Source organism: Arabidopsis lyrata (assembly GCF_000004255.2).
Source record: "Arabidopsis lyrata subsp. lyrata unplaced genomic scaffold ARALYscaffold_7, whole genome shotgun sequence".
In the NCBI taxonomy this organism is placed as follows: domain Eukaryota; kingdom Viridiplantae; phylum Streptophyta; class Magnoliopsida; order Brassicales; family Brassicaceae; genus Arabidopsis; species Arabidopsis lyrata.
Genome location: NW_003302549.1, coordinates 9594888 through 9617375, shown reverse-complemented (window position 1 = coordinate 9617375; position 22488 = coordinate 9594888). Strand labels below are relative to the sequence as shown.

Below are 22488 nucleotides of genomic sequence, written 5' to 3'. Positions count from 1 at the left end.
AGGCAAAGGCGATAATTTTTCTAAGAAAGCATCTAGATGAAAATCTGATGCATGATTATGCAAATGTAAAAGACCCCGTGGAGTTGTGGAAAGCTTTAAAAAATAGGTTTGACAACCAGAAAGCAATAACCCTCCCACATGCCCTTGACGAATGGGCAAATTTGAGGTTCCTAGATTTTAACAAGGTAGCACAGTATAATTCTACCATGTTAAGAATCGTGGCTCAATTGGAATACTGTGGTAAGAAAGTGAGCGAAGACGAAATGCTCAATAAAACCTACCTTACATTCCATAAGGAGCACTATGTTCTTGCAGAACAATACAGGAACTGCAAGTACAAAATGTTTTCCGAGCTGATTGTGGCGCTTATGATAGCAGAGAAGAATAATGAACTTCTCATCAAAAACCACAATGCTCGGCCTGCAGGAACCAAAGCATTCCCTGAAGTGAATGCAACGGATGTAAAAAATCCGGAGAAAAAGGATGTAAACTATCCCGAGAAAGGGAATCAATCATATCGGGGTCGTGGTGGTCGTTTTAATCGTGGGCGTGGAAGAAATTACAACTCACGTGGAAGGAGGTCGTTCAAATGGGTTCGTCCTCAAAATGATTCAAAAGGGAAGGAACACCAAGAAAATTCCACCCAGAAGAGTGAGAATGTGTGTTATAGATGTGGATCTAAGGGACATTGGGCCCGTACGTGTCGAACTCCTCCACATCTTTGTAAGTTGTACATGAATTCCACGAAAGGAAAAGGGAAAGAAGTCAATTTAGCAGAAAACTTCGAGGATACATCGTATCTCGATTCTCCCTCCTTTGCAAATGATTTGGATTAGACCGCTTTTGCGGTTAACTAAAGAGCTTGTATTGAGACTGCTGAAATAGTCTCTAGTTATGCCATATATATAATATTATATATATAATATTATGCTTTTGTTATTTTGAAAAATAATGTTGTTTTAACAACAATTTCATATATAATTATTGTGTGTTTTCCTTTCATGAATAAAATTTACTTTCATTTATCTTAATCACAGAAATGGATGAAACAATCTCCAAGGAAATGGCTCAAGAAATTTGCATACCAGATAGTGGGACAACACACACTATTCTAAAGGACAAAAGATATTTCTCTAACTTAAAACCGACAAACATGATTGTCAATACAATATCAGGTCCTGTAGACGTGATTGAAGGAACTGGTATGGCCAACTTTATGTTGCCTAATGGAACCAAGTTTTCCATAAAAAATGCCTTGTATTCTCCAAAATCTAAAAGGAATTTGTTGAGTTTCAAAGACATATACCTTCAAGGATATGATACTCAGTCTGCAACTGAGAATGAAAAGAAGTATATGTACATAACTTCTGATAAATCGGGAAAAATGCTTATATTGGAAAAATTTCCAAAACTTCCTTCAGGATTGCATTATACTCATATAAGTGCAATCGAATCGCATCTAGTGATTAAAAGAAATCCAGAAGATTTCACATTATGGCATGATCGCCTCGGTCATCCAGGCACCTCGATGATGCGAAAAATCATAGAGAGCTCACATGGACACCCATTGAAAATCCAGGAGATATATCATGGGAATAAAAAGACATGTGCTGCATGTTCTCTTGGAAAACTTATCATAAGGCCATCGCCAGCCAAAATTGATAAAGAATCACCAAAATTCCTTGAACGAATTCAAGGAGATATTTGTGGACCAATACATCCACCATGTGGACCATTCCACTATTTCATGGTATTAATTGACGCATCCAGCAGATGGTCACATGTTTGTCTATTATCATCTCGAAATATTGTATTTGCGAGATTTCTAACTCAAATAATCAAACTGAGGGCTCAGTTTTCTGATTACCCTATTAAAAGAGTTAGACTAGACAACGCTGGTGAATTCACATCCCAAGCATTCAATGATTATTGTATGGTAACAGGAATTGAAGTTGAACATCCTGTAGCTCATGTTCATACACAAAATGGCTTGGCGGAATCATTAATTAAACGTCTGCAATTGATTGCAAGACCATTGATCATGAGATCAAAACTCCCAACCTCTGTATGGGGACACGCTATTTTGCATGCTGAAGCACTTATCCGAATGAGACCAAGTGCATATCATAAATATTCCCCATTACAACTAGTATTTGGTCGTGAACCAAATATTTCTCATCTAAAGATTTTTGGTTGTGCGGTATATGTGCCTGTAGCACCGCCACAACGTACAAAGATGGGACCCCAACGAAGGTTAGGGATATATGTGGGTTATGATTCTCCATCTATTATAAGGTATTTAGAACCTTGGTGACCTCTTTACGGCACGCTTTGCTGACTGTCATTTTGATGAAAAAGAGTTCCCAGTTCTAGGGGGAGAAAACAAACAAGTAGGAAAGAATATAAAGTGGAGTGTACCATCTTTGTTACATCTTGATCCTCCTACGAAACAGTCGGAACTGGAAGTTCGACGAATTATGCATTTACAAAGTATAGCAAATCAATTACCTGATGCTTTTGCAGATACTAAAACGATAACCAAATCACATATTCCAGCTGCAAATGTTCCTGCTCGGATTGAAATTCCACAAGAACATGGAAAAGCAGACGATACACGTGAGTCTAGAACACGCCTGAAGCGTGGTAGACCAGTTGGTTCTAAGGATAAAAATCCTAGAAAGCGAAAGGAAGCTGAAAAGCTCGATATTCCCAAAATAGCAGAAAGCATTTTGGAAGAAACGAATCATGAGTCTAATGACAATGATGAGCATCATGAGCCTGAAGGAAATCATGAGATTTCTATCAACTATATCCATAATGGAAAGATCTGGGATCGAAATAAAATGGATGAAGTCGATGACGTTTTCTCATACCTCGTAGCAAAAGAAATAAATGAGGAAAACGAAGATCCAGAACCACAGTCTGTATATGAATGTCAAAAGAGACACGACTGGATAAAATGGAAGGATGCCATCCAAGTCGAACTTGATTCACTTAATAAGCGAAATGTATTCGGACCTATTATACTCACACCTGAAGATGTGAGACCGGTTGGATACAAGTGGGTTTTCGTTAGAAAACGAAATGAGAAAAATGAAATTACGAGATACAAGGCTCGTCTCGTAGCTCAAGGATTTTCTCAAAGACCCGGGATTGATTATGAGGAAACATATTCCCCCGTTATGGATGCAATAACGTTTAGATTCTTGATGAGTCTAGCGGCTGATAAAAATTTAGAAATGCGTCTCATGGATGTTGTTACAGCATATTTGTATGGATCATTAGATACAGATATCTATATGAGAGTTCCCGACGGGTTTAATATGCCAGAAGCATTGAAATCTAAACCCAAAAAGTTATGTGCAATAAAGTTGCAAAGATCATTATATGGGTTAAAGCAATCTGGGCGAATGTGGTATAATCGTCTCAGTGAACATTTAACGAAAGAAGGATACGTAAACGATCCTATATGCCCATGTGTTTTCATCAAGAAAACAAAATCCGGATTTGTGATAATCGCGGTATATGTTGATGATCTAAATATAATTGGGACTCAAGATGAAATACAGAAAGCAACAAACTATTTAAAAGGGGAATTCGAGATGAAAGATCTCGGACAAACAAAGTTTTGTCTTGGCCTACAAATTGAACATTCCCAAAAGGGTATATTTGTGCACCAATCCACGTATACTAAAAGAGTGCTAAAACGATTCAACATGGATAAGGCAACTCCTCTGAGTACTCCTATGGTCGTTAGATCACTTAACGTTGAGAGTGATCCATTTCGACCGCATGAGGAGAATGAAGAGATACTCGGTCCTGAAGTACCATATCTAAGTGCAATTGGAGCCCTTATGTATCTTGCAAATTGCACTCGACCTGATATATCATTTTCAGTCAATCTTTTGGCTAGATTTAGTTCATCTCCTACACGAAGACATTGGAACGGAATTAAACATGTCTTTCGTTATCTTCAAGGGACTATTGATTTAGGGTTATTTTATCCTAAAAATATAAATGGTCAAATGATTGGTTTTGCAGATGCAGGATATTTATCAGATCCACACAAAGCTCGATCCCAAACAGGATACGTATTCACGATTGGAGGTACTGCTATATCATGGCGTTCTCATAAGCAGACACTTGTAGCTACTTCTTCAAATCATGCTGAAATCATTGCACTCCATGAAGCGAGTAGAGAATGCGTGTGGCTACGATCAATAAGTCGACACATTCAAACGAGTAGTGGAATTCGTCTGAATACGGAGCCAACTATCTTGTATGAAGACAATGCTGCATGTGTTGCTCAGACAAAGGAAGGATATATCAAAAGCGATAGAACCAAACATATCCCTCCAAAGTTCTTTTCATACACCCAAGAACTCGTGAAGAATAAAGACATTGAAGTAAAATATGTCCGATCATCCGAGAATTCTGCGGATCTCTTCACGAAATCATTACCCACCTCTATATTCAGGAAACATGTTCATAACATTGGAATGCGTCGTCAACAAGACTTGTAAGTTATGATCCTGATCATTCGAGGGGGAGCTTGCGCGGTTGCACTCTTTTTACCTACTATGGTTTTTCCCACCGGGTTTTCCTAGAAAGGTTTTTAACGAGGCAACAGAAGACATTACGCAAGAGACATAGTGACACTGGTCTCCAAGGGGGAGTGTTATAAAAGTCGTGAAAAGGAGGAATCGTAAAGTCGCAAAAGATGCGCACATGGGTTAAACGTTTCGTTATTTATTAATTTATGTGGAGCCCACCGTCACTATGCACGCATAGTAATTTACTTTTTTACGCCTATATAAACGAACGAATTCGTTCGATGTAAAATCACAATTCATTACTTCAATTACAAGAGAAGTAATAATCTCTTTCCCTCTCATCTCTTTATTTTCAGTATCCCGATCCTTCTGCGGGTATAATTCTTTCTCCATTATTTATATTTATATACACCAAATAATAAAGTAATTATTATAACAGTTTTGAATTACTTTTCTTCGAACAATTTTTTCCTGGACAAATCTTCAGAACAATTTTTCCCGGGAAAAAATTGAGATGGAGAAAAACAAAACGTCACATTTTATGATCGTTTTAAGTGTGATCCAAGTTTCAGTTTCAATTCGTAATGAAGATTAATGCCCTAATGATGGATTAAATACGGGTTAATTAGTAATTAGATTATTTTAAAACTGAAATTGCTTTGCAAGTTGATAAATGATACTAATGCATAACTGTCGATGGCTATTTTCAACGGAGAAGAGACAAGTCACGTCGTAGTAGTTGCTGAATTTTAATTCGAACGTTCCCATTTGCCAACTAGTGTATAGTTTCTAGATCTTCCGAGCCATGTCGGGTCGGGTCGATTTCAGAACCCATAAATCTATGAAATGCCCATTTACAGAAATGTTATTCATTTTCTGCAAACTCTCTCAATACTTAAAAGTATTCAAAGAAAAAACACACAAATATGTCTTTAATCCTTACAATACCATTATCTAAAACAAATATGTCTGAAAATCAAAAGAAACCAATAAAGCTTTCAAAAGTTATCTCAATGATGTCGTAAACTAGACTCATACAATGAACTCACCAAGTCATAAATCTGCGTCAAGCTTGGTTGCTTCAATGGTGGTTTATCAGTGCACATCAGTCCAAGAGTAATGGCTTGCTTAACTTGATCAAATGTTCTCTCATCAATCTTCATCTTCTCATCAATCACTCTCTCTAGATTATCCGGATAATGAACTCTTATATACTCGAGATACCTCCTTTCTGAATCTTCTTGTTCCATATCAGGTCTAAGATTTGTAATCATCTCCACAAGAAACAATCCAAAGTTGAATATATCTGTACTAACACAACAACAACACACTTAGTTTTTGTAACCTTTAGAAGTTTGATATTTGCAAGAAGAAGAAGAAGCCTTACTTGTTGATAAGTTGTTTCCATCTCCAACCTTGAAATGAGAAATCAAAGGATCTTGATTATCATCGGATAACAAAACACTGCTTGTGGTGAGATCAAATGTAATCTCTGGCCATTGATCTGATAGATAACAAATACCTTCTACAACTCCTAAAACTACTCTTAACCTTCTTCTCCATGATAAAGCCGATGAAGAACTTAACCAAGTCTCAACATTTTCTCCTTGAATCCATTCTGTAACCAAAGCTCTCATGTTTCTGCTATTGCACCAACCCAAAACTCTTAGCAAATTCTTGTGTCTTAACTTGAAAACTGCCTCGCATTCCTCTGCGAATTCACGCCTTTTCTCACTCGAAACCTTCTCTTTATAAACCTCGATCTTCGTCTCTGTCCCGTCTCTTAACGTTCCTTTGTAGATATCCACTGTATTGCTCGTGCTCACAAGATGTTGATCTGAAAACTCATCTGTTGCTGCTTCTAGCATCGCGAATGTGAACTTGTGGCTTCTCCGGCATGTTCTTGGTAAGTAATCAGGTCTCTTGATACATAACCATCCAAAGCAAAAACAGAGCAAAATCACCATTATTGGAAAGACAATCAACAAGACCAAAATTTTCAACTTGTAACGCTTGACATTGGGAAGAACACCGGATTGTATGAAACTCGAGGCGTTAAACCGTTTGAAGAACTCAGAATCCGAGATCTTATTCTCGGAAAAACGGTTATACGATAGATTCAAATGGGTCAGATTGGGTAATCCAGAGAGATCCTGGACCGGAACAAACCCAGAGAATTGGTTGTAACTCAGATCAAGAGTACGAATCTGAGCACAAGACAGAACATTTGTCGGAAACCCATTCTTGAGAGAGTTATTCACTAACTCAATATCAACGACGGTTAATGGACAGTACTTCCAGAAGAAATCGAAAGAGAGATAAAGCGCAGCGGTTTTAGGACGACCGTGGATTCTGATTCTGGGGAAAGATTCGACGCAGTTAGGGTTCTTGGACTCGTTGCAAAGATGACTAGCGACGATTGTGGATCTGAAGATCTCAACGATGTCCAACGGAGAAGAAGAAGTGTTGTTGCAGTAACGGAGCAACGGATCACGAAGACAGTTGTTGGTAATTGTGGTGTTGAAATCAGGAGGTGGACTAAGATTAGCAAGGTCTTCGACGACGGTTGCTGAGAATACTGAGAGAGGAAGGTAGGATGATGATAGTGTGAGGAAGAAGATGAAGAAGAAGACAGAAGACGCCATTGGAGAGATAGAGAACACAAAGTTACGTTTTTTTGGTTTCGTGTATGGGTGAGATGATAGAGAGAAAGAAGCAGAGAGGTAGTTTCTTTGTTACTTGAGGTGTTGTTGTTGGCGGTTATTTTGAAACAGAGTGGGAGGAGATTTACGCGCCCATTTTCTTCCTTTTAGTGATCGTGTGCTTGGAAGTTGCAGATTATTAAAAAAATAAAATGTGAAGTCTTTATATTTTGGAAATATCTACTACACTTTTCAAAATATATTAAAAATTCAATTCAATTTGATGAGTTAATTTTTCTTTGGAATGTTTTACCTTGTTATCAAAATTATTTTTAAAAAGACAAACTCCGGAAAAAATTAACAAGATTGGTACAAAATAACTGGAACCAGCCTATACTAATGAGTAAAATTTGTCTAACAATATTTAGAAGTTAGATCATTTCATGCGCATAAAGATATATGTGCCCGCGTAACCGCGTTAGTAATCATCTTCATTTTGAGTAATATTTTAATCACCTAAGTGTGTTACTAATCAACTGATGAAATGAAACCTAATTTTGTGTTACGAGTTTTCCAACTAAAACGGACCAATTTTGTGTGTGTGGAGCCCAAGATCCCAAAACTAATTATCATTTCCGTTGTCACTGAACCCAAAATTTTGTGGTTATGCGGTAAAATAAGTTGGTAAGAAAATGATCTAGAATAGTTTTGCTTCTACTTTAGTTCGAATCCCTTTCATACATATCTTGTCTATTTTAATCTATTTATCTTGTTCTAAACTTTTTTCTCTTTCTTGCGATACAAACAAAATCTACGTGGATGATTATAATCCGCTGAGATCAATAAGATCCGGCAACGTGAGTGATGGTAGAGATGGGAATGAGGGTTTGTTGATTGATTCCACAACCAACACACGAATAAGAGAGCTTGAATATTCCACAAATGAAGGACTAAGTCCTAAACCTTTTGTGGGTATCTTAAAAATTAATTAGTATTAAAATTAAAGACACTCCTTTAGTTACCCATAAAGGGTTTAGGGATGAGGATGGTCTAAAGGCTACAAGTAATTTAAATATGGGAAGTTTAATTAGGGCTTCCCGCTTCTACGAGGGCTAGGTTTTAGTGCGTCTTAATGATGCATACAAAATTAAACTAAGGGTTCTTTCGACGTCGGTACAATTACTATGTCCCGGTTTCTCAAGTTTTAATTTTCTGCCTCGCTTAAGCACTATGTAAGTTTTGTATTTTCAAGATTGTGTGTTTATGTGTAAAATAAGTTGGTAAAAAGTGATCTAGAATGGTTTTGCTTGTACTTGTAAGATTGTAATACGAATCCCTTTCATATATTTCTTGTCTCTGTGGTATATTTATTTGTTTTTTTTTTCTCTATCTTGCAAGAAGAAACAAAATCTACTTGGATGATTATAATACACTGTAGTGAGACTGAGATCGATCGATAAACAATATCCGACATTAATTACTTGGTAAAAAAATTTATTAGGGAAGGCTTATATGAATTAGACAAAATCATGAAAACAGTTAAAACTATTTAAGTTACTATTATTTTATAAGTTACTATTGATTATGTAAAATTATTTGTATATGGTATTTTTCTGTGAACAAATTAATTTTTTTCCAAAATACCGCACTTGAATCACATAAATTCGTTGTCAAACAAAAAAATCAAATAAAGTCAAATTACACTAAATTAAAAGTTGACATTAATGTTTGAGGGGAAAAAAAGATAAACGTTTCTGCCTTAAAAAAGAAAAATTTATTGCAAACTTTCTCGGACATATCTTAGAGATTTTACACTAATACAAACGCAAACCATATTATTCGACAATACTAATGGTCTAATGCAATGCATTAAAAGGTGAATTCAACGAGCAAAAACAAAAAAAAATTAATGAGAATTATTATTATTTTAACCGAGAAAATTTAATGATAACTGATTCTGAGTTTTTAGTTTTTTAAAGAAAAAGAAAAAAGAGGTTTCTTGAATCTTTTTTTTTTTTGCTAAGAAGGTTTCTTGAATCTTGACTTTATGAGTTACACATTTTTTATCAAAAACAAAAAAAAAATGAATGAAGTTTCAGTGTTTCACATTACGTTACGTTTCCAATTACATTAAAAAAAAGTATTCAATTACTTTCCCTCATTACTTCAGTTTCCACAATTCGTAGGTTTATAAGTTTATTCAAAGTAAAACCCCTATGACCAACAAATTCAACTTTCAGTTTAATTTTCTTTCTAGATTTTTTTTTTCTCTGTGTCGAAATCCCAATTAATACATAAGACAAACTAAAAAATCACTCTGAGTTCTTAATTCAATCAAAGTAATGAAAGAAGTAGTTTATGTTCTGCTACTTGTTCTTCTTGTTTCGGTTTCAGATGCAAATGAAACGAAACCAAATACTGAAAACTTCCTCCGATGCCTTCGTAATCGGACCAGTCCGAAGAATCCGATCACTGAAGCCCTCTATACTCATGAGAACTCCACCTTCGTGTCATCTTACGTGTCCTACACGAAAAATAAACGGTACTCAAACCCTAACGACACAAAACTAATCGCCATTGTTGCTGCAAAACATGAATCTCATGTTCAGGCAACCGTGGTCTGCGCAAAGGTCAATGGAGTCCAGATCCGTATCCGAAGCGGCGGTCACGACTATGAGGGACTTTCATATATCTCCTCTGTTCCGTTTGTTATTCTCGACATGCACGATCTCCGGTCTATAACCATTGACGTGTTCAGAAAGCAAGCTTGGGTTGATGCAGGTGCGACCATGGGAGAGCTCTACACCAAAATCGCAGAGGCTAGCAAAACGCTAGCGTTTGCGGGTGGCGTTTGTCCTACATTAGGGGCGGGAGGACACATCAGCGGCGGAGGATACGGAAATTTGATTAGAAAGTACGGAATTTCAGTCGATCATGTCGTTGATGCTCGAATAGTTGATGTCAACGGCAATATCTTGACAGGAGCTACCTTGGGACGTGATCTATTGTGGGCTATTCGAGGCGGTGGGGGCGCAAGCTTCGGAGTTATCCTTTCCTGGAAAATCAACCTCGTCGATGTTCCAAAGACCGTGACAGTTTTTAAGGTTAATAAAACATTGGAGCAAGGAGTTACTGATGTTCTCTACAAATGGCAGCTTGTCTCTAGCAAATTGCCTCGAGACCTTTTCTTGAGAGCAATGCCTCAAGTCATAAATGGCGCGGTACCTAGCGAGAAAACCATCGCGGCTGTGTTCTACGCTCAGTTTTTAGGCTCAGCAAGGAGGCTCATGGCGATTATGAACAAGAATTTGCCTGAATTAGGGCTAAAACGTGAAGATTGCTACGAAATGAGCTGGATTAATACGACAATGTTTTGGCAGAACTATCCTGTGGGAACATCGACAAGCCTTCTATTGGCTAGACCATCGGATCCGCCAGGAGCATTCTTCAAGAGTAAATCGGATTACGTCAAGAAACCAATCCCAAAAGAAGGAATGGAGAAGATCTGGAAAACAATGTTGAAGTTCAACAATATGTGGATGCAATGGAACCCTTACGGCGGAGTGATGGACAAGATTCCGGCTGATGCCACGGCTTTTCCTCATCGAAAAGGAAACTTGTTCAAGATTCAGTACTTTGCGTTATGGACAGACGCAAACGCCACAGACGCTAATCTCGGTCTGATGAAAGAGATTTACGATGAGATGGAGCCGTACGTGTCAAGCAACCCGAGAGAGGCGTTCTTGAATTACAGAGATATCGATGTCGGAAGCAATATTAGTGGTAAAACCAATGTTGAAGAAGCTGCAGAGATCTATGGATCCAGGTATTTCTTGGGGAACTTTAAGAGATTGATGGAAGTTAAAGCTAAGTATGACCCTCAGAATTTCTTTAGATTCGAACAGAGTATTCCTCCTGTTCGTGCAATGTAACTCTTTTAAGCCATGTGGCATTTAACCAAAAAAAAAATAATTAAAATAAAAAGTAATCAGCATGCATTATAGCTCATGTAAGGATTTTCTGTTTTGTGATATTTGTTATTCAATGATCAATCAATTTGGGACTATCTGTGTTGGATTTGTGAAAGAATCGCATAAGAAAAATGGTACCATAAATTTCTTGGAAAACAATTAGAACACTTTGGTCAAGCCTAAGTCCATTAGAAATCTCTTTCTTCTGCTTTTTCGGCTTCCACATTCATGTCCACCTTGTAGTTTCCATTTGCTGCATATAAAGAAAGTAAAGTTGAGCATCACATGTACACCAAATGAGACTTAAACTAATATTAGTTAAACTATGAGCGGCGCATGTCTTCTTCTTGAAGTTCTGCAATCTCAAAACATTCAAAGCAAACTGTCCTTTTTCTGAAACACTCTGTTTCGCGCGGTTTTATACTTGAAAAAACTAAACAAGGTCCCTTCTAAGTAACTAATGTGTTGTTGACTTGTTTCATATAGGAAATGAAGTAATAATAGTAAACTCAAAACTGACCTGAAACATTAAACGTTTCTCCCCATGCAACATCTTCTTCATCTTCCTCTTCACGTTTACACTTCATACCAACCTGAAGATCTGAGGATGTAGTAGCCAATTCAATGTCAGTGGTTGTTGATTGGCCTGCGGATTCTTGCTGATTCAGCTTTTCAGCTAGCTCATGCTGCTCCAGTTTAGCGGCCAAGTACCCTTTGATATATTCATTCTGAAGCAAAACAAAAATACTAAATCAAAATTTTGGAAACAAAATCCACAAAGATACTACTACATGTGAGAATCTAGACACAAAGAATTTTCCCCCAAAAGGCATTACCTTCAAATCCTTATCATCAACACCATTTCCCAGGGATGATTTCTTGTCATCTGAAAGTTCTGCAGCTTCTCCTAAGCCACCATCATAAACCTCTGCTCCATGTCTTATTTCTCCTCGTTGTTCATCGGTCAGATTCATTCCTTTCTTGATCAAATCATCAGAATTACGATCACCATTTTCACGAGCATACGTAGCTGCACGAGCCTCCCATGCCGGAAAAGATTCAAAGCTAGGAAGCGGTAGGTCTTTTATTCTGTTTATATGATCCATCAGAGGTTTCAGTCGAACTTCCATAATCTGAAGCAAATCTTTTAGATGATCCCGCCGTCTCCTTGCATTGTCACTTCCATCTACTAGTACTTCTTGGGAAGTTAGCTTGTTACATTCCATAACAAGTTCACCATTGCAATTTTCACAATGAAAAGAATCGCCTTCCATAGAAAATAATCTCAGAGCATCCAGTGCACTATATCTACACCAGAAATGAGAATCTATCTAGGATAAGTGAACATATATATATAACACAACTCATAGAAACAAAGATTTTATAACATAAAGAGTAGTGGACTTTACTTTCTTTTGCAGTTAGGACGTCCATACTCTTGAACATTATCCTTATCTTCTAGTTCGTGTTTGAACTTTTTCTTCATCCTTTATAAAGAACAATATCATATATCTGTAAGAGAGAAGAAGTATTATGTATAGTAGTGTGATAAGAAAAGCAAAACAACAAACCATAAACAAAACGAGTGAAAAAGCCCTAGAAACTACGAGAATTTTGTATATAAAGTTTTTGGTTTTCTTTCACATCGTACAATAAGATCTATTGCCATTGTGTATATTCATCAATCTATGCCATTGTGAAATATTTATCTCTGAACGATGTTATGAATGTTCATTCAAGATCTTATTGTACTAACAATTAAAAATCTTGTGGATGCCAAAGAATTAGCTGCAATAGTGTCAGTAAATTATCATAGGCAAATAGGGGATTTTTTTTTGTAAGCAGAGGCAAATTGGTTTAGCTAATTTACTAAACCGATCAATTGTGTCTTAAGTTATAATGGTGATTCGAACGTGCATGTGTAATGGCCTAATGGGTCTTTAAACTAAGTTAAGCCCAATAGACACAAACGAGTTCTTTGAAATATGCCCACAATTGGTTTTGGACTTTTGGTTTGTCAAATAGTATAACTTTTTCTCAAGGACAAAATGCAATCATAATTAACTTGCCGATAAAAGTAATAATGACAAAATCTTCAAAGTTTGAACAAATCTACAAGAAGATAGACATAAATCTTCTAAAAATGGTAAATGGTAAGAGGACAATTTACAAATTAACATTCGGATGTATCAATACACTCTTTTTTTTTGTATTATATAATGAGTGAAATAAACACTCAAGAACGTTATCTACTTGTCAACAATCAACATCACACAAGAGTTTTTGGAGTGTTGTCCGATAAGAAAAGCTTTTAGAGCGAACTAAAGATACACACCATCACCATCGATCGTTCGAACTGAAGAAACCAGTCTCTTTAGAACTGGATCTTACGGTCAGAATTTCACATCTTCATGTAATTTATATGTTCTCTTCGTTATTTCTGCATTGGATTTTTGTTTTTGAGATCTATTACTTTTTAATTGAGGTTTTGAACTTTTGGATCGGTCAGGTTTTTGGTACAGATTGAGCGTTTTGTTTGATATTACCAAACCTTCAATCGTCGTTGTCTCCTTGCAATTTCCGTTGGTGAGTCCTACTTTTCTTATGTAGTTCTTGAGCATCTATACATTATTTTGGAAAAAAATTAGAAAACAAAACAACACTTCTGCGTTCTTCAACGATCCCAATGTTTCTTATCTGCTGTAATAAACCCACCAATAATCTTTTTCAATATATGGAGATGCTAGTTAAATTTAGGTGTAACATTGTTTATTTTTATGCGTATAGGTTTAATAGATTTTAGTTTAGGCTGGTAGTTGCAACTTTAGATTTTCGTTTGCGCGCGAATTTTATATGTTGACAGTTATGTTCAAAATATGTCGACCGTTGTGTTCAAAAACTTTCTCTTAATTTGGACATCGATTTCACATAGTATTAGAATGCTTGAATATCCCATATTGGAAACTGGGATACATATAAGCTCGTATATAAGGTTCTCTACTGAATCTTGAATTAAGTTAACACATTTTAGTTGACATTGGACCACAACATTAATCCAACAATAAAGAAGCTTTTCAACCTCAAAACTCCAACATATAAGAAAAATACAGAGATATTTGATAACTTTTATGTCCAAGATGTTTATTTGATAAACTCCTTTCGATGATCAAATCCAAAGATATACAACATGTTGTCAATAACGCACGAACCAACTTTCCAATTCACTATTCAACATTAAGTCCATCTACTATATACCTTTCTTAGGATCATAAACAATATATTGTACGATCTATTATGTAAATCTTCTCGTCCATCACAATATTATTTAGCGTTATCTTTTACACGTTTTCATTACACAAACCCAAAAAAAACATTCTCAAATTTTCTCCTTGAATAACCCAAATATCCAAAGAATCTATCTTATTACACCCTTGGATTAGATAGATATATACAACATTAAACGATGGCACACATATACTAGGAAGAATTTGACAAGTGCTAAGCATGCTATCGATAAAAACACATTATAGGTGAGCTTACTAATGATCCCTCCACCAAGAACATAGATCTGTTGGCATATTACAATAATAGAATATCCCCAACAAGGCAGAGAAATAAAAGAATGAAATGGAACCAATTTGTGGTCATAAGAGTTAGATTCATTTTTTCGTATGGTTTTCGATTGAGAGTTTACCAACTGTCTTTTTCATGATTACAAAGTGATGAGACAATGAAAGTCCTAGAGACAAGAGATAATGAAGGGTAGTCACATTGTGGAACGTAAGAAAAACTCTTTACAATGATTTTATTTGGTAGCAAAAGAGATGAAGAAAACAAAGATCATTTTACATCAGCTGGTTTCTTAAATTTTGGTGAAGTATCTACTGCGTTTTCACTAACTACAAAAGTCATATTCAATATGAGTATGAACTGTGAAAGTAAGGGTGGCGGTAAAAGTTTATATAATAATTTAATTACTTTTATTAAATAGGTTTAAAATCCCTGATAGATTGTGTATGACTAACCTATTTTGAGAACGGGGGTTTTAACCTATTTTGAGAAATTAGTTAGACTTATGCCGCCATCTTTCTGTTGATAGTTCATACTCATACTAAATGTGTCTTTCGTGGTTATTGCAAATTAAACGTCGTAAATTTCCTACCAAAATTCAAGAAACTGACTAAAGTAAAATTATCTTTGTTCCCTCTATCTTTTTCTCTGTCACATAATATCATTGCGAAATGTTTTTCTTAACTATGACCCAAGATGTGACCACCTTTCACTATATCTTGTGTCCACGACATTTCGTCGTTTCATTCCTTCGTCAAAGATTTGTACCTTCAATCCTTGAATGGGCCTAAAACGTTCTTTCACGTGTCATTGAGATATGATCATGAAGACGATCCTAATTGGTATACTCTCAGTCAAGAATCTTACCCAAAAAAAATCTATCTCTTATAACCGCAAATTGGTTGCATTTCCTTATATCTCTTCTCTTCCTTGTCAGGAGATCTTCTAGTATTGTAAAAAGTCAAGATATCTATGTTTTAGTTGGTGCATTAATGGTGATCTCACCTTTAATATGTTTGTTATCGATTGTTTGATTAGCACGTGTCGATTTCTTCATATTATGTGTGTGACATGAGACTGTGCTGCATTTGGTGTTGTAGATGGGAAAATCTATGTAATCTCAAAGTGTAATGAGTCATATTTGTTGGATACTTGGGTTGAGGTTTTGACCTTAAGAAGCAAGTTTGGAAATGTTTTTCGGGAGTATATATATGAAAAGGTGTAAACGGTAACGCTCAAGAGAATTGTGATGAACGAGAAGATGAACATTATGGATATTACAAATAACCTTTTTTATGATCGTAAGGACTGTATATGGGAGAGAGACTTCATGTTGAATATTGAATGAAAAGTTGGTTCGGGTGTATGTATAAGGCGACATTTGTATAAGACTTCATGACCAATAACCGTTGTATGTATAAGGCGACATTTGTATAACCCACCAGTTTCTTGTTTATTCATCCTTTTTTAAGGGCAAAACAAAATTCATTTGTGAATAAAAATTCATAGTAAAATAATGTGCTAATCAAATTACTTGAAAAGGCAAAGTGTTTGGACTAAAAATGCTATAGTTTTAATAAATTGATCACTTATTTGATTTTATTAATGGTTAGCCTTTAAGAATCATAATTCCTTCACTACTAAGTGAGAATGACATGAAAATATTGCCTAGAAACTTAAGAAATTATTGAAACAAACAAAAAAATCTTCAAAACATATTATTAAAAAACGAATGAAGTGTAGAAAATTAGAAACTTACTTGATGGATGGCCCACTGCAACGACGCAGAGTCCCCTCCCTCAAGGTACAGGGGTTTGACTATGGGAACCACATTCGATACTTGAACAAACCCTGGGCATGCCATATTATAACATCCTTTTCCACTTTTACCCTATCAAAATCATATGTTAAATATTTACATATTATTTGGTTAATGAGTTCAGCATATATAATATGTTCACATGCATACCAACCAAAATCCGTATGTCCAAAGATGTCCGTCACCAAAAATGCCTGGATTTATCTGTTAAAAAGACTTGCAATATAGTAAGACCTATAACTTATTGACAACATGTTGTACCGTTTTTGGTTTTGATCATCGTAAGAGAGTTTATCAAATAAGCGTCTATGATTGATCCGGGAGTTAGGGTTTGGAGATATGTAAAAGGTGCTGAAGATCTACCAAAGATGTATGACACTTAAGGGTCTAGAAAAGCTGATCAAAGCGGGAAACTTGCAAGTTTTCTTAACATTGATGAAAATAGAGAAACAAAGATCTTGTGTATAGACTATAGAGGTTGCATTGGAAAAGAGACGACACCAAAGATAGATCTGGAAAAGAAGTTCTGTGGCCTAATATTGTGCTAAACTTGAAAAGTTCTCTAACCGTTGTTTAATGTTTAGATGTAACAATTTGATAGATGATAGTAATCATGATATTGTAAGTTTTGCTTTTTCAGTCAAATATATGTGACTTTGTTATGTTTTATTATTACATTGGCTTTTCTTTTCTATTCGTACGAAATAATGAAGATGCAAATATATAATCATTTTTTATTTTCAAAATGGATAACAAATCTGATTCGGAATCTCAGTTACGAAGTCCGAGTATTTGACTAATAAGCTTTACTCTTAAAAAGAATCTCTACTATTGGACTAACAACGTGGTGTAATTAACGTACGTTCTAATCCAAGACTTCGTAGAGAACAAAAAAGTGTGTGGCGACTAAACTAGCTACGTACGTTGGAGTTATTAAACTGGATAAGAGTTTAGAGTTTCCATTTCTAATCGATCGCTATCAATACTCATTATTATTGAACCCACCCTTGTTTCCATCGCTATCAATACTCATTATTATTGAACCCACCCTTGTTTCCGTCTATATCCAGAATCCAATTATCGTGTCGTCAATATCTACCGGTTAATATATAATATCACGCATGTGGTCGTCCAATACAATAATAACGCCTTTATATGCATATCGTCCTTACAATAATAACTCCTTTATATGCATATGCTTTTTAAGTGATTACAAATCATCCGTGAAAATTCATGCTAAACTTGTTTAAGACGAATTATTTTGCAGGAATACAAATCAATCTAGCGATAATGTAAATTTAGGTTAAGATATTAGTCACATTAAAATCGACCCGCATAACTGAATCAATACCAACAACAATAACCCTATTGAATTGCTTCACATCAGTCCAAGATAGTCCCACTCAATGTATGACAAATGCCATCCAATTATCACATCCATCTATTATTTTTTGGATCAAGACGTGTGATTCTATCTATCCACAACTTTTCTAATTATATCCCACTACCAAATCTTTAAATGTTTTCACTTTCAATTTTCTTAATCTTACTCCAAAACCTAATTTAAAATTAGTAAATATTTTGTCCGCTTCACTCTTCCATCTTTCTACCTAAAAGCAAACTTCATTGTTGCAGAAACCAAAACAAAAATATGAAACTCCAAAGCCTCTTTAGCTATGTATTGATCTTCTCCACTACCATTACCTTACTTCTATCAAGTTCTCATCCGGTTTCAGCTAACCGGACCAATCAAGCCGGTTTCCTCCAATGTCTCTCTCTCCGGTTTAACGACTCTAACATCGTTTCAAGAGTCATACACACACCAAACGACACTTCTTTCTCCTCTGTCTTAGCGTCATCAATACAGAATCCAAGATTCTCTGCTCCTGATACACCTAAACCGGTTTTAATCCTAACTCCGGTTCAACCTTCCGATGTTCAATCAGCGGTTAAATGCGCACGCCGGTTCGATATCCACATCAGAACCCGAAGCGGAGGACACGATTACGAAGGCCTTTCTTACGTTACCCGCAAACCCTTCGTAATCCTCGATTTAAGAAACCTCCGGTCTATCACAATTGACGTCGATAACCGGTCGGTTTGGGTCCAAACCGGAGCCACGATCGGTGAACTATTCTGCGAAATCGGCAAAAAGAATCGAACTTTAGCGTTCCCCGCCGGTGTTTGCCCCACCGTCGGCGTCGGAGGACACTTCAGCGGCGGAGGCTACGGTACTTTACTGAGAAAATACGGTTTGGCAGCCGATCACGTGATAGACGCACGTGTTGTCGATGCACGAGGGAGGATTCTTGAAAGACGAGAGATGGGTGAAGATTTCTTCTGGGCGATTCGTGGAGGTGGTGGATCAAGCTTTTGCGTTGTTCTTTCATGGAAGATCGGTTTAATCAATGTTCCATCAACAGTAACTGTCTTCAACGTCACGAAATTCTCAGAACAGAGTTCTTTAAAGATCATTCATCGTTGGCAATTTGTGGCTGATAGAGTCTCTGATGATTTATTCATACGAGTTATGTTGCAGAGATACAAGAACATGGTTCGAGCTTCGTTTCCGGGTTTGTATCTTGGTTCGGTTAACAATCTGTTGAAAATGGTAAACCGGGAATTTCCTGAATTGGGTTTGGAGGAAGATGATTGTCAAGAGATGAGTTGGATTGAGTCAGTGGTTTGGTTTGCTGAGTTAGGAGAAGAACCGATCGATGTTCTTAGTAGACGTACACGAGCGTCGTTAGCTTTCAAGGCTAAATCTGATTTTGTTCAAGAACCAATGCCTGAAACCGCGATTTCAAATTTGTGGAGATGGTTGCAAGAACCAGAAGCAGAGCATGCTCAGCTAATTTTCACTCCATTTGGTGGTAAAATGAGTGAGATTGCGGATTACGAGACGCCATTTCCGCATCGAAAGGGGAATATATTCGAGATTCAGTATCTGAATTACTGGAGAGGAGACGTGAAAGAGAAGTATATGAGATGGGTGGAGAGAGTTTACGATGATATGAGTGAGTTTGTTGCGAGTTCTCCGAGAGGAGCTTATATAAATCTGAGAGATCTTGATTTGGGGATGTATGTTGGAGGTAAGAGGAGTAAGTACGAGGAAGGGAAGAGTTGGGGAGTGAAGTATTTTAAAGATAATTTCGAGAGATTGGTTAGAGTTAAGACAAGTGTTGATCCTTTTGATTTCTTCTGTGATGAACAGAGTATTCCTCCTTTTAAATCTGTTGAAGTTATTTGAAAGATTCAAGATTTTGTGCCATAAAGAGAGAGCTAGAGTAGTATGGTGAAGTGTTTGATTGGTTAGGTATATGTGATCTTGTCAAGTCTAGATGAAAATGAAGTTCTTTTTCTAGTAAAAACATGATATATTTCATTGTATTTTCATTCAAAGACATTAACGTGTAGAACAAGAAAAACTTAAAAGGATTTTGCTTGAAAACTCTCAGAAGAAGAACATAAGTTTTCTTCAAAAGCAAGCAGGTCTAGGTTAAAATACTGATAATGGAACATGGATAGTGAAGATAAATAGTTTATGCGTTCCGCGTTCGACGGAAGAAGTGTATACGGTGACTTAACCAGAAAGTTTTAAGAAACGTCCACTCCGTCTACTTAACCTGAGTGGACGTTTTGGTTGTGGAGGAAGCTTTTCCTAGCTCTAGATCGAAAATATTAACCTGAAACTGATTACTTACTTCGACAAGACATTATGGTTTCTTGCACGTGACGTAAGCTGATGGAAGTAGCAACAGATATTGATGCCGGAAGCAATCGTAGTGGTCATGCACTCACAGATGCTGGTGAAGAAAAATGCTAGGAGTTAATCAAACATTTGAATTTTAAGAATTAATCTGTGAAATGATGTATAAGTCAGAACAATTATAAACCAAAGGCTTAACTAATAACTTTTTGAGATGCAAAATAGAATTGTTACTTTTCGGCGTAATGAGAAGTCAAAGAAAAACGAAGAAAGACACGTTATTGTGGAATGAATTCGTGAACGCATACTCACAAGTCACAACGTTTTTAAATGTAATCCACACAAATACAACCCTTTCACTTTCAACTTTAACAACCAAACATAATAATAAAAATAATTTTTGTTGTTTTATCATAATGAATCTTATAGTGTAACTTAATCATTTTTTACACGTGATAGACGCACACCAAAGAACCAAACCCTCAAGATCTTTTTTATCCCAACATTGCCCACAACAACCAAAAATGCACTAGAGAATGGAATTGTATCGTGTACATCTCTAATATTACAGCTCGCGAGCAACAACAAAGTATGCATCTAATCAATGGAAAATACAGTTTCTTTTTCTTTTTCTTTTTTAAACTATTGTTTCGTAAAAAGAATTTTATGTACTGGTTTATTGGATCTTTTAAAAAATTCTTAACAGAAGAGGACTTTTTGACCCAAAATAAAAGAAAAAAACTTGAAAGTCAGAAACATCAAAGATGAAAACGAAATGAGTGTACAAAACTACATTTTACAATGTAATCAAATTAATAGTCAAAAACTTTTAATGAGACTCATCTCTGATTTTGATGGTTCATGCAAATTAAATTCTAAATAGATATTTTCAGAATTCTAGTCAATATTTTGTTCCATTCACATGAATTTTTGTGAATATATATATAGAGGAAATACATAGAGTGATACAGAAAATTAAACGACTATACTATTTTTTTAAAAAAATTGAGTCTACAATAGATTTTTTGTCGTAAAAGTGGAAAATAAAAGCGAACAAAAAAAATGCAATAAATAGTGGCGAATCTTTGGTTTTTAACCAATTCCAGCTTGTTCATTTAGAAAACAATTAATAGTTATTTGCTACTTAATATTTTTTAATAGTTCATTTAGATATTAAATAGGTTAAATTAGTTTGTGTACGAATTCTTGGATATTTTGTAATTGTATCGTCAGTTTTCATTTGGTAGTAAGTAAAAGGAAAACGAACAAAAAAGACGTTATGGTTTCTGAATATTGCTTTTGAACCATTTGATTTTCAACTATAACAATACAATTTCAACTGAAATTTCTTTAGAGGGTTTAAGATTTACGTGTACACTTGCAATATCCTAAACAGTAAACACTGCCCATTAGTGTACATCCTAATATTGTAGACTCGTCAACAAAAATATGCACCTCATCTAAGCAACTATAGTTTTCCCGTCAAACAAAATAATATTTGTATATCGTTTTCTATTTGAAGTCTTAACAGAAGGAGACTTTGCTCTCAACATGGGAAGAAGACTTGAAAGTCAGACGCATCAAAGATGAAAACTAAATGAGTGTACAAAATTTTAATATACAATGTATTTGATCATATATATTAGTATTACAGAAGTTTAACTTGTAACGCGGTTTTCTGATTTTGATGGTTGTTGAAAAATCTTAATTTATAGCATTTCAGAATGTCTAGTCAAACTTTTCCATTCACATGCTAATTTTTGTTGCTATAGAAGAATATATAGAGAGAAATAAAACAAATACTGACTGTTAACAAAATGGAAGGATCTTTAAAGTCTACAATTCTATTTTTCATCAAAAAGTGAAAATGATAAACGAACGAACAAAAAAGTTGCAGGAGATTGAATCGAAGCTTCGTTTATAAAACAATGTACATAAAAAAAAAAAAAAAAAACAATGTACATGTTTAAAGTCTTAAAGTTGGACTTTTCTTTTGCTCATCCATCCACTAGCCCACAACCCCAATTGGATTACATTACCGACGCCGACCAATCAATGCTACGAGCCTACGACCATTGACTTGAGAACATCGGATGCAAAAAAAAAAAAAAAAAAAAAGTACTAAAGCGTTTCTACACTTTTTACCGTGTGGTTCTAGACCAAAACTGTCCTTTTTCATCTACGAAATCTCTAATATTTGCATCTTTGTACTAGTATAAACGTT

The 22488-nt window shown here is 35.7% G+C and overlaps 4 protein-coding genes across 4 annotated transcripts; 2 read left to right on the top strand and 2 right to left on the bottom strand.

The window, feature by feature from the left end:
- Positions 1-5463: 5463 nt before the first annotated feature.
- LOC9305998 (putative leucine-rich repeat receptor-like serine/threonine-protein kinase At2g24130) lies at positions 5464-7422 on the bottom strand. Its single transcript, XM_002867829.2, has 2 exons — positions 5941-7422; positions 5464-5859 (listed from the first exon to the last, which is right to left on the bottom strand). Exons 1-2 carry the CDS (start codon positions 7196-7198, stop codon positions 5564-5566), a joined length of 1554 nt encoding a protein of 517 aa, XP_002867875.1. The 5' UTR covers positions 7199-7422; the 3' UTR covers positions 5464-5563.
- Positions 7423-9275: 1853 nt separating this feature from the next.
- On the top strand, positions 9276-11183 carry LOC9303947 (berberine bridge enzyme-like 17). The gene has a single exon (XM_021019273.1). It carries the CDS (start codon positions 9538-9540, stop codon positions 11125-11127), a length of 1590 nt encoding a protein of 529 aa, XP_020874932.1. The 5' UTR covers positions 9276-9537; the 3' UTR covers positions 11128-11183.
- Positions 11184-11354: 171 nt separating this feature from the next.
- Positions 11355-12652, bottom strand: LOC9305997. The gene is made up of 4 exons (XM_002867828.2): positions 12576-12652; positions 12003-12474; positions 11687-11894; positions 11355-11419 (listed from the first exon to the last, which is right to left on the bottom strand). Exons 1-4 carry the CDS (start codon positions 12650-12652, stop codon positions 11355-11357), a joined length of 822 nt encoding a protein of 273 aa, XP_002867874.1.
- A 5150-nt stretch (positions 12653-17802) lies between these two features.
- On the top strand, positions 17803-19993 carry LOC9305996 (berberine bridge enzyme-like 18). Its single transcript, XM_002869879.2, has one exon. It carries the CDS (start codon positions 18207-18209, stop codon positions 19803-19805), a length of 1599 nt encoding a protein of 532 aa, XP_002869925.1. The 5' UTR covers positions 17803-18206; the 3' UTR covers positions 19806-19993.
- Positions 19994-22488: the final 2495 nt, after the last annotated feature.